The 14,324-nt window shown below is 39.3% G+C and overlaps 1 protein-coding gene across 1 annotated transcript in view; it reads left to right on the forward strand.

Moving 5' to 3' along the window:
- Positions 1 to 1,174: 1,174 nt before the first annotated feature.
- The window catches only part of LOC113560893 (headcase protein homolog), a 49,604-nt gene continuing 36,454 nt past the window's right edge, over positions 1,175 to 14,324 (forward strand). Inside the window, exon 1 of the mRNA XM_026967015.1 lies at positions 1,175 to 2,695. Coding sequence (XP_026822816.1) covers positions 1,785 to 2,695 — 911 coding nt within the window. The 5' untranslated portion in view covers positions 1,175 to 1,784. The remainder of the gene's footprint in view (positions 2,696 to 14,324) is intronic.

The following is a 14,324-nucleotide window of genomic DNA, read 5'->3' on the forward strand; positions in this document are numbered from 1 at the left end:
AAGAAGTCAACAAAATCTCATAAGTTTTAAGTTTTAACCATTTTGTACGACCAAATACTAATGTACAAATATTTTTTATATAACAAATTGTTTAATTTTTAAGATACTTTTTAATATTAAATCAAAGGCTCTGGTTTATTATATTTTAATGTATACCTATATACACTAGGTAGTTACTAAATACTTTTTTTTAGTAGATATTTTCATTTCAAATCATTCAAACATTACTTTATGACAAACCTTTTAAACGTCACCCGTGAATATCTCTAAATAAATATAATATTTTAAATGCAATTAATTCAATATTATAAATATTAACCGATGAACATGACAAAAATAACTATATGTAACATATTTATTATTATTTATTTTTTCAGGAGTCATGAAATAATATTTTCTATATTTAGATGGACATTATAAATTGAGTAGGCACGAACTTATTAAATTTAACATTAACGGAAGTAATCTGCTTTTTTAACGGTATTTAATTTTTCAATGAAATATTCAATTTATATTTCAATCGTTTCGACGAAAACGTAGCATTCTTTTATTATGGCCGCGTGTTTAAAATCACTGTCGCCCTAATAATATTAACGATAATAACATTAATAATAAATAACTAATAAATCAACGGGGACGCGTTCGCCGCAACGGTACTACTACAGCGCCCGCTACGTGATCGGTGTGACGCTAGTGGGCGGGTGGGGCCAACTCGGTGTCCGAAAAATTGCCGAAAATTTTACGGGGACGCCGCCCTCGCGACCCCCCGACGGCGTCGCCCAATTCTCACTGCGCACTATCGCCGCCCCCCGAAAAACGCATTCGCCGGTCACGTGACGCGCACGCCGCGATACTACCCCGCGGCGGAGCGGAGTGATTTCGTATCTCCGCACCAGTGGGCGCCACAGACGCCGCCGCCGCCGCACCACCGCTGCCCTTGACTGTGACCGTCACACGCACACACACGCACAAGCCGGTACATGGTTTTGGGTGGCGCGCGCACGCACACAAACGCACGACGACCGGCGCGTACACGCACACGACGGCAAACCGGGCGGGCACAAGCGGGATCTGTGAGAGAGCGCGCGCGCGCGAGCCCGCGTACGTGTATCGTCACCGCCGCCGCCGCCGCCGCTGTTGTCGCGCGGGTGTTTCGCGTTCGGGTATCTCCGCGCAGTCGGTCAACGAAACAGAAAGTGGCCGTACGTCGTCCGTACCGCACGCGCCGCGACACACAAAAACACACACAAATACACACATACACACACACATACACACAAACTCAAACACAGATACAAACACACACGCACTCCTCGCACACCTGTGACGAAGTACAAATCGTTATTAATAATAATAATATTATTTTTTGTTTACCACGATTTTCGGTTTATGATTATCGTTATATTGTTTTGGTCGTTTCGTCTCCAGACAATTTCGCGGGTTTCGTATCGGAGAGCATGACGATCGTTTCCGTATCATCGTCTTCGTCGTATTGCGTATGTTTGTCGACATCATAATTCGAAGAGAAAAATATTAAGAACCAGTAAGACATATTATAATATTATTATTAACCTTCGACGTCGTGCCGGTTTGCCGAGTGTTTACCGCTCGCCGGGCAGATACGTATAATAAAGACTATAAATCGAAATATAAAAAAAAAGCACACCGTACAGCAGTCGAAAGCCGCAACTTCACGGACGAGACACCGACGTCCGCCGTCTCGCGCCGAGCGCGGCATGCGATCGCCGTCGTCGTGGTCGTCGACAAGCGTCGCTCGTCGTTGAATGGCTCCTCGCCGAAACGCAATGGGTTTTAACGGTATGGGACATTTCGCCGACTTGTTCGGCCCGTCCACCACAACGGCCATGGAACAGTTGTTCCATCAGCAGCAGCAGCAGCAGCAACCCTATCAACTCGTCCAGCAACAGCACTACGAAGAATGTTGCGTGCCCACCGGCGACTGCGTCATGCGGTCCGCGCCCATCAGGCCGGATGATCCGCGCGCCGCCGAACTCTACGCCCGCGTGGTGTGCAGCGACGGCGGATGTCCGGCCGGCCGGTACATGCACCGCGAGTGCTTCGACGCTTGGGAACGGCTGGTGTTGGTCTACATGAAGAACGCGGCCGCGACGTACGCCAACGGTAACGCGATTCCCCAGTCCAACGGCCGGCGCATCAAGGACCTGTGGACGGTCAACGTCAATAACAACAACGTGGTGAACCTCAACAAGAAGGGCTACGAAATGGCGTTCAAGGCTTGCGGCTGCCGTTGCGGCCGCGGTTACTTGAAGAAGGACTCCGAGTGGCCGCAGCAGTCGTCCGTCAGCTCCGTCCTCCGCAGACGGTCTTCCGGCGGGAGCGGCGGCGCCGCCGACGACGTGGTAGACGGTGGCAGGACGTCGGTCGCACCGCCGACTGTCGGCAAGAAGAAGAAGCGCAGGCAGCCGGCCGCTAGACAACCCGCGGCCACTGCTTCCGCAATGATGATGGCCGACTACGCCGAGCTGCGGCTCCGCGCCGGCAGCCTGTCCGGTTCGTCCAACGGTTCCAGTTCACCCGTCACCAATTCCGCCAGCAGCGTGTCGCCCGCCCACTCGGGATCATTCGGTTCCAGCACCAGCACCGGCGCCGGTTCCGGTTCTGGGTCATCGTCGTCCAAGAGGCGCGGGGCCTGTTTGAAAGACGTTTTCGAGAGGTAAATAGAACAAAAATTGTACTCTTAAGTCGAGTTGATGGCAACTGTGTCGTGTCGGGTCAATAAGTCGAGCTCGACTACTTACTCGAGAGGTTTCCTGGGAGTTGATGGAGTGAGTGATTGAGGATAGTTGGTGAATTAGCGGTCGGATTTAGAGAAGGGCGGAGTCACATTTAAAAAAAAAAATATTCAAATTTATGTAACCCTTATAATATTCCTTCTAATATTTTATATTAATCAATAAGACTTAAAGTGCAACCCTCACTGAAGTTATTGCGATTACCACGGCCAATTCAAATACGATAAATGCTACACGTCTTGGCCAAAGAAAATCCGGCTTGATAGTTTTCAGGTATTATTACTTCGTTATCGTCTATTATTTTTGTTTTTTTTAATTATTATTATCATTTCGTTGCGTCGTGTGAGAACGTTTTTCGTGTGAGGGTATCGAGATTAAGTTGGTATGCGGCTCGCGTGTGTAAACACCGCCGCCGCCTGTTATTGTGTACAAGTCTCGGCGTCGCGTCCGTAAACACACGAATTTAATATTGTTGCCCTAGTCATACTGTCGACGGCGTGCGTGAGTAACCGCCGCCGCCGACGCCTTCCCTTTTCCCAGCGTGTCTGTCGTACATTTTGGGGGTATGAAGAGGGCGAAAACGTGGCCTTTTTTTCCTCTCCGTTTTGGGGATTGGGATTTCGACCCTCTTTCGAAAGTTCCTGTCTGGTACCCCGTCGCCCCGTCTCCGCACGTCGACGCACGTAGTGTTGTTGTCGCGCCCCCGAGACCGTCTGGAGAAAATTAATCGGAGGCCTTTTTTTGTGTGGGCGAAGGATCGAAATATGTACGTAGAGAAAGTCTTTTAAACGTTCCATTTTTTTTGGGAAAAATCAGACTCACGAGTTGTAATTTTCATCACAATCGCGCTAACCTGACCAAAAGTTGATAAAAATTGTAAAACACGACGATCCGGTGGCGTATTTAAGATGTTGTCTGTACATATATCCAGAACTCACCGACTTGACACGTACACCTCAAAAGTTGCTTTAAAATTTTAAAAACTTCTTAAAATCATTAACACAATACATAATATGTTTATAGCCAGATAGCCTATTGTAACCTGACAAGTTAAATGTTTTTCCAAATCAAAATAGAATACCCATTTTATACGATTGAGTACGATTGAGTATACATATTTTATTTAATGATAATCTTAGTATAGTTTTAATCTTCAATGTTATTTCAAAATATTATCAATGGCATTTAATGCTTAACAATGTTGAGCTATAACATCTATTATTAGTATTATTACAATAGCCATCATAATTGTTATGTTTTAGACAACTACCAATGATTTAATCCGGCATATTATTATTTTTATATCATGTTAACATGTCAATAAAGCCACCCATTTAGTTCATTGTTACACCCGTGTGAATTCTTTTGGATAGTTTGGTTTTAGCTATTATTGTTAATAATAGTACGTTGTACGTTCCTACTTATAACTAGTTACAAGTGTTATAACAATATTGTATGTAATATAAAATAACAAATGTATATATATATATATTTATAATATTGTGTATAAATTTAGAATATGTTCCCGTGTTTATTTTAAAAAAAAATGGTCATAGAGCATTTTAGCATTAATTAAAATTGTTATCTGACACTTTTCGATATTTGAACGCCAGATTTTACGAACGTGTATTATATTTCGGATTTCCAGCACTATAAAAATACATATCTATTAACGAATAAGTTTTTTGTAATATAAAATATTAATTAAACAAAAAAAGGTCAAGGGGAATCCATCTCTTATTTTATCTGTAAATACATCATTGCGCCGACAAGCTGAAATCGATCACGAGTTAACGATATTAATTTCGACTATATTTTAGTATTAAGATGTTCTCTAAAGAGATCGTTAGGAAGGTTTTCTGCGATGGCGGGAAAATAATATATTTCGGTAGACCACGTGGGTCTTTTTTGTGCGCGAGCGCGTTTGTGTTGATGAAAAATTCGTCGAAGGACGTCCACTACGACGGTGTGCATCGGGTTTTGTTGTTGTTTAGACGGGATCATAAAATATGTCTTATTAAACGTTTCTTTGTATTACGTTTTTTAAGATATATTAGACTTGGCTATAATTTTTTCATGCATTAGTGCGCAGCTTGTCTAAACTTCTATAGTGTTTATATCATAAACCCGGGGTCACTAAATGGCGGACAGTGGACCAACTTTATCTGTTCTGCAGACGGGAAATTAATTTTTAAATATTTTTAGTGGTGAAATAAATGAGGTGTTCAGTTTATGGTAATTTTGCGATTTACTTAAGTTTAATGTGCACATTGTTTTCGAAAAATCCGAATTCCTAAGGTAGTCCTACAAAAATATTAAATATTGATCAGTAATATAGTTTATTATTTTACCATATTCACGTAGAGCAGTGCGAGTGTGATCGAAGTAATTGCTTTGAAACCGTACGAGATAGATTCCTGGAAACGGTTATATATTTTTATCGTAGTCGTCATAGTATTTTCATCAATATTCTTTTCGATTTTTTGTTTTTACCACGGGCTTTGGTTTTTTTGTTACAAAATCTGCGTTTCTTTTTATTATCTCGAAAAAATCCCACGGTTTAAGTTATTTAAATACTTACGTCGTTATTTGATTACGATTGTTCTCTGTGTGTATAGACCGATCTCCACGCATCCCGGGTTTTTTTTTTTTGCTTGCGTAGAATTTTTAGAAGTGTAAAAACGACGGATAAATAAAATGTTTACAAATATTCTTCTTTAATAATAATGACAATATTATAATATTATCGCGTTTCTGTAAACACTAGTAGTGTTCAACAACAACGATTATTATTCTATACGATAACGGGTTTTCGTAGTACAATCTTGTAAACAACATTCATCAATAGATATTTTTCGGTAATTTGCCAGAATCCTGTCAGATGGTAATTAAAAATTGTTATCGTTTCAATTTCAACGTTTCAAATTAATTGATTTTATTTATATTCTTATATCCTGGTTGCGTTACTTAAGTGGTTTTCCCTGAGTGTTTGCGTTCATTCGGTTTACTTGTAACCGTGAGTTCGGTACCGAATCAACCTGTGAGGCATGCATTTTTTAAATTGTCAGAAATATACTAGTTTTTGACTTTGTATTTTCAACTTCTTTATTATGGTCACACAAAACTCGTTATCTCAAAATCTCATTATATTACAATAATAATTCTTAGTTGTGTTACACTTAAAATGATGAATACAATAAAAATAAACTACATAATTAGATGCCATTGCACATTTCGATATTTTTAAATGTTCATATTTAGTTCTATGTTAACTGCTAATAGTTAAAAATGTAAATCATTTCTTTAGACGGGGTAAATTTTAATTTAACACCAAAATATACGATGGTTTATGGTACTAGTTCAAATATTATTTCATAACTGTATAATACTTATTGTTCGAATTCTACGGGATGGATCCGTGATAGTGTGACGCAATGGAATTTCGTTCAGGTGAGTATTTATTTTAAGTACTTCCCTTTTATTTGGTACCCGGCGGCATTGAAGTTCGTTTTGTAAGCAGAGCCACGATTTTTTTTTCGTTCGTAGTTGCCAGCGGCGAGAAAATCGTTTGGTGCAATGGTGTGTACAGGATCGCATTGTCATTAAAACTAAAACTGGGAGGAAATAATAAAAAACTAAAACCCTTTTAAAATATTTAATTAAGCGTGTTCGTAAACACTTACGGAACGTCGTGTTGACATCGTATTCGGAAGCAATGGCTAGCACGCGTATATAATATTAATATCGGTATGTCACACACTCGATGTACACTTTTTTGCTTTTTTTTTGGCTCAAAAATGAGGGTCAAAAAATCTACGGCCTAACGGTGAGGAGAGGGTCGCCAGGTCAGCGTATTCGCATTCCCGTCGTATGCATATAAATATGTATACATCCTTTTTTTTAACTAGGGGTCCGTTATTCGCTTGGAATACAAACTTTCGGCGTGGGCGGTGGGTGTACGTGCATGTCGACGAGTTGTCGTCATTGCCCTCACTCCTCTGCAGATCATGGTCGAGCATCGTGATGAAGTCCGTAGGGTGTTTTGCGTAAAATATTGCGATCTAATTAAAACCCGAATTTTTTTCACCCTCAGTTATGTTGTGGGTGGGGAGGGGTGATCATTGGGGAGGGAGATGTCGACGATGACGCACCGCGTGCTCTAAAAATGCCAGGCGTTTACTAGTATATACGTAAATACGTTGTACAACTATTTTGTAGACTATTACATGCCAACCTCCGTCAAAACATAAAATATATGGATATTAATCATTATATTCGTTTTCATTCTCTCAACAACGAATAGTAAATAATTTATGTAATACCAGTGTGCGGTGCATATGTGTTTATTATTGTTATTAGTTTATTACTTATTATTATGGGGGTCTGCCCTCCATGACGTGTGTGTGTGTGTGTGTGTGTGTGTGTGGTGTGTTCTCTTCCCGGGACCGACTAATAGAATGTTTCATAATTATTAAATATCAACAACACGGTTGTTAGGTATGGTATAATATATTCCATTTTGGTATCCTATACGATAACGGCGGTCGTGTTTTTTTTAAATTCATCGTTTTCGACAACAGTCATGGTGTTGTAATTTTCAATTTTTACTCAAAACTATTGCCATGTGTGCTTGTGTGTGTGTGTATCACATTTGATTTAATTACTGTTTTTGAATTATTAAAAAGTAACGGTGGTTTTTATAATTGACCACTAGATGAAATTAATAATAATATGTATTATATCACCCGACGTTTGTTTGTATACATTTTTTTAAATAAAAAATCCGTACGCTCCTTCAACGACAACCTTGAAATATCCGTCACGCTATCGTGCACCGCGCTTTGCCCGCGTTCTGACACCCAAGTGTTATAGTACACTATGTGTACACTATAGTAACAGCTGTACTATGTAGATGCGTACAACACGAAAACGCACCCGAGCGGTGCAACAGAATTGTGTTGTTTTTACTTTGGGTTGTATGGGTGGTAAATAATAGTCTCGTTTCATTTAAATTCCTCTGTCTCTCTCTCTCCCGCGAGTCGATTATAATTCTATAATCGCTCGCTCGCGTGCAATATCGATTTCCATATTAGGATTTATCGTCGTAAACGTCGCGATAATTATAGTGGTTTGTTGCACAGATACATACTCTCGTGTCGTGTTTCGATTGCCGTCGTCGTCTCGATCTAATTTCGAAACGAATTTGGGTACGACTGGTTTTTTCGTGCCGCTTTTCCTCCATTGACGCACAGACGTGCCGTGAATTACCGACTCTATTTTACGTCGTATCGCGTATCGGTGCGATTGTTCTTGGCGCCGCTGTTTGGTACCTGCCTTATAAATACGTCGCTCTGACCGTTTTGACGTTTCGAATTCGGTGTGCGAGGAAGATATATTAAATATTATATATTATTCGAATTGTGAATCGCCGCTAACGGCACCGGTAATCGACAACAACGAATAACGTTTTTCGGAAATGTCTATGGAACCGTTCGTATACATTGTTGTGTTTTACTCGGCTCCGGTTGAAAGGTGGCACTTTTTCTCGGACCACATCGTCTTTGAACTCGTGCCGAACGCCATAAACATACGTACGACGGATGCGTCGCGGGCGTTATATTGTATTATTATTATTATTATTATATTCCTGATGATAATAAAACTCGGGACCTGAAAGAATTTTTCGGAATCCACAGATGCCGGGACCCCTCCTCCTCGCCGGCAGCAGCTATCATCGTCGGTCACAAACACCTCGTGATAGTGACTCTAATAATAATAGCAGTATATTATTTATTATTATTATTCTTTATTTATTTACATCGAGTCCCTTTGGTCGTGTGAGAATATTCGTTGTAATTCTCGGAAAACCGACACAATAACGATACGGTCGCCACTTCTCTCTCTCGCTCTAACGGTCATTCAGTAATATTACTACGCTTTACTACGTGCGAGTCCGTAGGGGCGTGCGAAGAGTGCCCAAGACGACGACGACTACTCTCTTCGTCTTCGGTATAATAATAATAATAATAATAATAATAATATGTGTGGCAGTCGGTTATAAATTATTATTATATACATTTATACCGATCACCGGTGTGTGTACGTTTTTTTCCTCGAATCACCGTGGCGGCGGCGGCGGCAGCGGACTGCATTGTCCGCCAACCGGTTGTCCTTGACTTTTGTGTGCTCATGTGTGTGTCTGTGTGTGTGTGTGTACGAGTCGGCTAGCATTTATTGTTTATTCTGTTGGTCTTTATTTTTTACGTTATTTATTATTATTTTTTAGGTTAGTGTTATCCGCGGGCCAATTAAAACGCGTGTTAAACGAGCCGATACGGATACCACATAATATTATATTATTACCCGTGTATTATTGTAATTACAGTGGCCCGGGCAAACGTATCGCGTAGTGCCCGTCCGTTATTAATCAGTGGCGTAATTATGGTGAGAAATGGGGGGGGGGGGCGATTTGGGTGCCGTATCCCCGTACGACTTTTTTTTTTCGAAGACGGCGGGCGCACACCGCGTTTTTCGTGTTCTCTCGTACGCACTAATATGGTATAATGTTGTTAGGAAATAATACAAAAAAAAAAAAAAAAAACCCAATCCCCTATGCTCGCTGTTCATAACTTAAATAATATTATTACTCGGTAATGAACACTATTGCACGAACATAATATTATATTGTATTGCGTTACAAAAATAAATTACTGAGCAGTCGAATATTTTTTATTATTATTATTATTATTATTATTTTATCACGGAGCGACGACGCACATCAGCAACGTTGATGTATAATGTATAAAGTATAACTATATCAATATCAATTTATTGTACGTGAATATTTAATTATTATGTAATTATTTGTCTCTGCGTGTGCATGTATTTATACGTCGTGTACTTACGTTTTACATAATATCGGAATGATTGTATTGAGAGGTGTTTATAATATATACGAAAAAATTGCTGTGAAGTAATAATATGTAAAATATACAAAAATGTCATCCATCCTCACAAATGACCAAATTACGTCATCGTCACTGGTTATTATTATACGAATATAGTTAGTTTCGAACAAACGAAACGCATCGCGCGCGGAGCTTGATTTTTTTTTTTCAAGGTTCGTTTTCTCGCCTTCACTCGGCCTACGTTTTATTGTCACGAGACCCCGACCCGCGTATGCTAATTTCAACCTTTTGGGCGCCTATATCATTATTCCGAGTCCACAGTCTGTGGATAACAGTAATTAATGTATGTGTTTGCAGTGTCGGATGAGATTAGCTCGTGATCACACTCGAATCAGATCGAAAGCTCAGACGATGTAAAGACCTCGTAATAAGTTTCTGGTTTAAAACGTGTCTAATGTTATTACTTATTAGTCTATTACGCTAGGTTACGCTGATCCTTTCCTTCAATCCATCATCTACCGATCAATCTATTAATTTGTGGTCGGCATATATAGTCTACTCGACGGTACTCTACCTGTAGTTACTTAATAGAAGGTGTAATAATAATAACAAATGTAGGATATTTTTATATTACAAACTTGACGAATTGATGGCTTTACGAAGTTGTTTTTATCTAACCAGTAACTTTCTAACCAGAACTTAGTAAGGACGCGTATTATATACATTTATCATTATCAATATTAAATATTGGAACATTTAGGGTCATCAATATGACAATATGTTATAAAATCTGTAAATGTATCTCTAATTTATTACTCGCGTGTGTTACATCTGTTAACCTTCTGATAATTTATTTTCTACATTACTTTACTTTCGCAATTTACATATTATATAGTTTTATATTATATATTAGTATATATTTTTATATAGTTCCAAGTTCCATAATTTTATGATGCATGCATTTTTAATGAATTACAACTGACTACTGAGTGTGAACGATTGAAAATCAGGCTGTATGTATAGATTAGTTTACTTGGGAAACTCCGGTTATGGTATATTTTATGTTATGAAAACGGCAAAAACAGTATTAGATATCAGCTATATTATTATGATATAGGTTCAACCTACATATCTAGTTGAGATAATCTTTGTTTAATCAGTAGTTTTTTATTCGAATTTCAGCTTCATAATAGGTACGTATAAACGCTTTGGAATGCAATTATGTGGCGCGGCGTAATCAAAATTTTCTGAGCGGCATTCGCACCATTTTGCGATTTACTTTATAATCGTGTGTATTAGTTTCGCTAAGTCGATGTTTATTTTCAAAAACCTTATCCTCGAGAATGTATTACGCACTGAAAACGTGCCCTTTTTCTTTACCACTTGTTCATATCTCCATTCTTTTCGCAATTAACATCCCACCTTCGGTCCACCTTTGTTCTTTGGTTAATTTAATTTATACTTTTTCGTGGCTATAAATAACTGTGTACTAGGCATTTGAGCAAAGGTGATCGTTGTTTTGAATCTCATTTGGTATTAAATCCGTACGTTGGTTCTACGCACTAGCCTCCGCCTGCCCTATTTTACAATAGAAAACAGTGATCGAAGGTCCGCCACACACGCGATCTAAATTTTGACCTACGATAACTTTATCTAATTATAACATTTTGGGTTGTTATTATTTTTGTTTTCGTGCGTTGTGAGCCATTCACCCTTCTATGTGACTCACCCCGTGTATGCACCATTGTATGCATGTGTATAATACTACGTTCGTTTCGTCGTACCCACTGTATAGAAAAAAATACTCGCAATGTTGTGGACTGTCGTACCACCGCGGTCCGGTGGTTTAGAGGAATGGGTGTCGGAAACTCGGAAAGTGATGAATGATTACAGATTAGCGGTAGCAACTAGCAACTTAAACCTTTTAAACATTTTTCGTCGAAACGCAGTTTTTGTACGATTTGTTGTCGTATTTCGGAGTTTCGGACGTAGTGCTGGAATACATTTATTATTTTTCAAACGTGTGAGGGCCGTGCCAGCTGGTTGTGTGCATATCCGGTACCTCGTCGGCGGTACACTTCAGTTATTATTCCAATGCGCCATAAGAGATTGCCGTCGTTGCACTGCTGCTGTCACACTGGTTGGGTTGGTTGGGTTAGGTTATGTTTTTGTGTTATAACACATATATTATTTTGTGAACCATTATTATTATGAACAGCGGCGGAGTCCTGTGTTGCAATTGGATGAAATTGTAGGGTTCTTTTATTTTTAAACGTATATTTTTTTTACCGTGTGAAGCCCACACAAGTCTTTTTGGCTGTCGTCGATAAACGACCGCCGCTCAGTGATTGCGGTGGCATCTTTTTTTGTTTAACAATATGCATGTGTGCTGCTACTGTTGCCTCTACTATCATGCCTGCTTCAGCACTACTGCGTTCGATATAATTCTACAATATTATACGCTCGTACTAAATTTGAAGACGACCACGCGGACGGTTGCAACACTAGTAACCTTCGTTATTTCTTTTTCACCCGTCAACTGTTGGTGTGGTAGGGGCTAATCTTTAAAACAAGACGTGTAACGTCCATAAAATTCCGACATTTAAAATTTAAAAAAATAAAAGTTCTATTACACGTTTCTATTGGGCAATCGGACATCGCATGTATCTCGAGTGAGAAATGTTCCGAAAAGGCTTCACCTTTTTTCTGATCGACACGAAGTACGTGTATTACTAGCTCGATAATCGTGCGAGTGTGTGTTCACGCGTGTACGCAGTGTAGAACATATTTCGGTTGGCGACGGCGCGCTCCTCAAAATCAATATTACCGAGTGAATCGTTTGACAGACTATTATAATATAATATTCCATGTTATAACCATTAACCGTACTCGTACTATGTACGTATATGTTATGATAATAACGTATGCGCTGACCACACCCGTTTGTCTACAGTGTGCATTATTCGCGTCCCGTCTAATTTCTCCGATTGGAACGCGGCATAGAAAACGAATTTTCATGTTTTACTAGCATCATGGTGTACAATATTACTATGTCGCGTTCTTTGGTAATTAAAAATCACATTATATTATATTAAAAAAAAAATTGCTTATTGTTATACGCGTAAAAACGTAACGAAAAATATCGACAATAAGTAATGTATTGTAGCAGTGCAGTAGTGCAGCATGATAGTCGCGTGTGGTGTAAAACATTTTGCGTTTTAAATAAATCGAGAAATTTTTTCTCTGCTTATTACGTATTAATTATAAATCTGTTTACGGTTCGCATGTCTTTGATTACCACTGCGAATAAAATAATGTGATTCTCGATGATAATTAATATTATAAATTATTCTTACGAAATGCGTCGGCCGATTGAAATACAAACGAAAGCCAAATGAATAACGACTGGGCCAAGCCGGTGGTCATTGAATACACCATATTGTCGTCAACGCACAAAATATTACGTTAGTTTTTTAATTCTCTCGTTAGACGCCAAAACTACTAACTAAACACACTTGGTGCGCTATTTTTCCCTGAGTACGATTAATAGGTATGGTAGAGTTCGGTCTGTCGTCATCGCCCGTGGCTATATTATATTATATTATTAAATTATTTTGTAATAATATATACTTTTATTGCGTAACGATAATTTTTTCTCGAGATTTTGCCTTAGCTCGTGTGTCAGTCGTGTGAGCAAGAGAGACCAACCAATGACCCACAACCGTTCCGAGAGGATTTGAAACAGGACTACCGCGGACGATAAAAATCGCTGTGTCCTCTACTTCAGTGTGTGTGGTGCGAGTTTTATTTTTATGACGTTAATAATAAAACGCCGAGTCGACTACGATGATACAGAAACCAGGTCTACTGGTCGTCGTGGTCGTAGTCGTAGTCGAGATCGAGGTAAATCACACGATTATAAAACATTATGTTTTACCAATATCGGTTATGGTAATTAAAAACAAAAAACCTCCAGGCGAGGCATAGAACATGGTCTTCCGCGCGTTGCGTGTTATGATGTTAATAATAATATTAATAAAAGACTACTATCGGCCGTCTATTCCTCGTTTTCCTCCTACTCCCTATGACAGACAACGTGAAAACGTAAACGTACGTCCGGCGGTTGCGCACCTGACAACGCGCCGTCCGTTGGGCTAGGTTAAGGCTTCTTCCTTTTCCCCCGGTCCACCATTTCTCTATGATATTATCCATTCCCATAATCGACGACCACGCGCGCATGTGTGTGTGTGTATGTGTGTTTGTGTGTATGATGTGTGCAAGTCATCGCGTGGCGCATACGTTTTAGTCCTACTTATCCGTTTTGTTATCGCATTATTATTGTTATTATTTTTTTAACTACAATCCTGTGTTAGTGCAGTATCGCAGTGACGTAACTGTGTAAAAAAATTATGTGTGGTGGCCGGGGGGAGGGAAATATTTTATTCACCAAAATCAAAGCCATAACCTAATTTTTTGTTTCTACACAAGTCTTAAAATTCGTTATATGGCTACCAAACATATCATAGATACTTATTAAATAATATTGAGTAGGTACATAAGTGTTCATTAAAAAAAGGCGTTGTAACTTGTTTGAAATAAATAATTTGATGATCATCCTGTTATCATAATTCTAAAAAAAATT

Source organism: Rhopalosiphum maidis, chromosome 1 (assembly GCF_003676215.2).
Source record: "Rhopalosiphum maidis isolate BTI-1 chromosome 1, ASM367621v3, whole genome shotgun sequence".
In the NCBI taxonomy this organism is placed as follows: Eukaryota; Metazoa; Arthropoda; class Insecta; order Hemiptera; family Aphididae; genus Rhopalosiphum; species Rhopalosiphum maidis.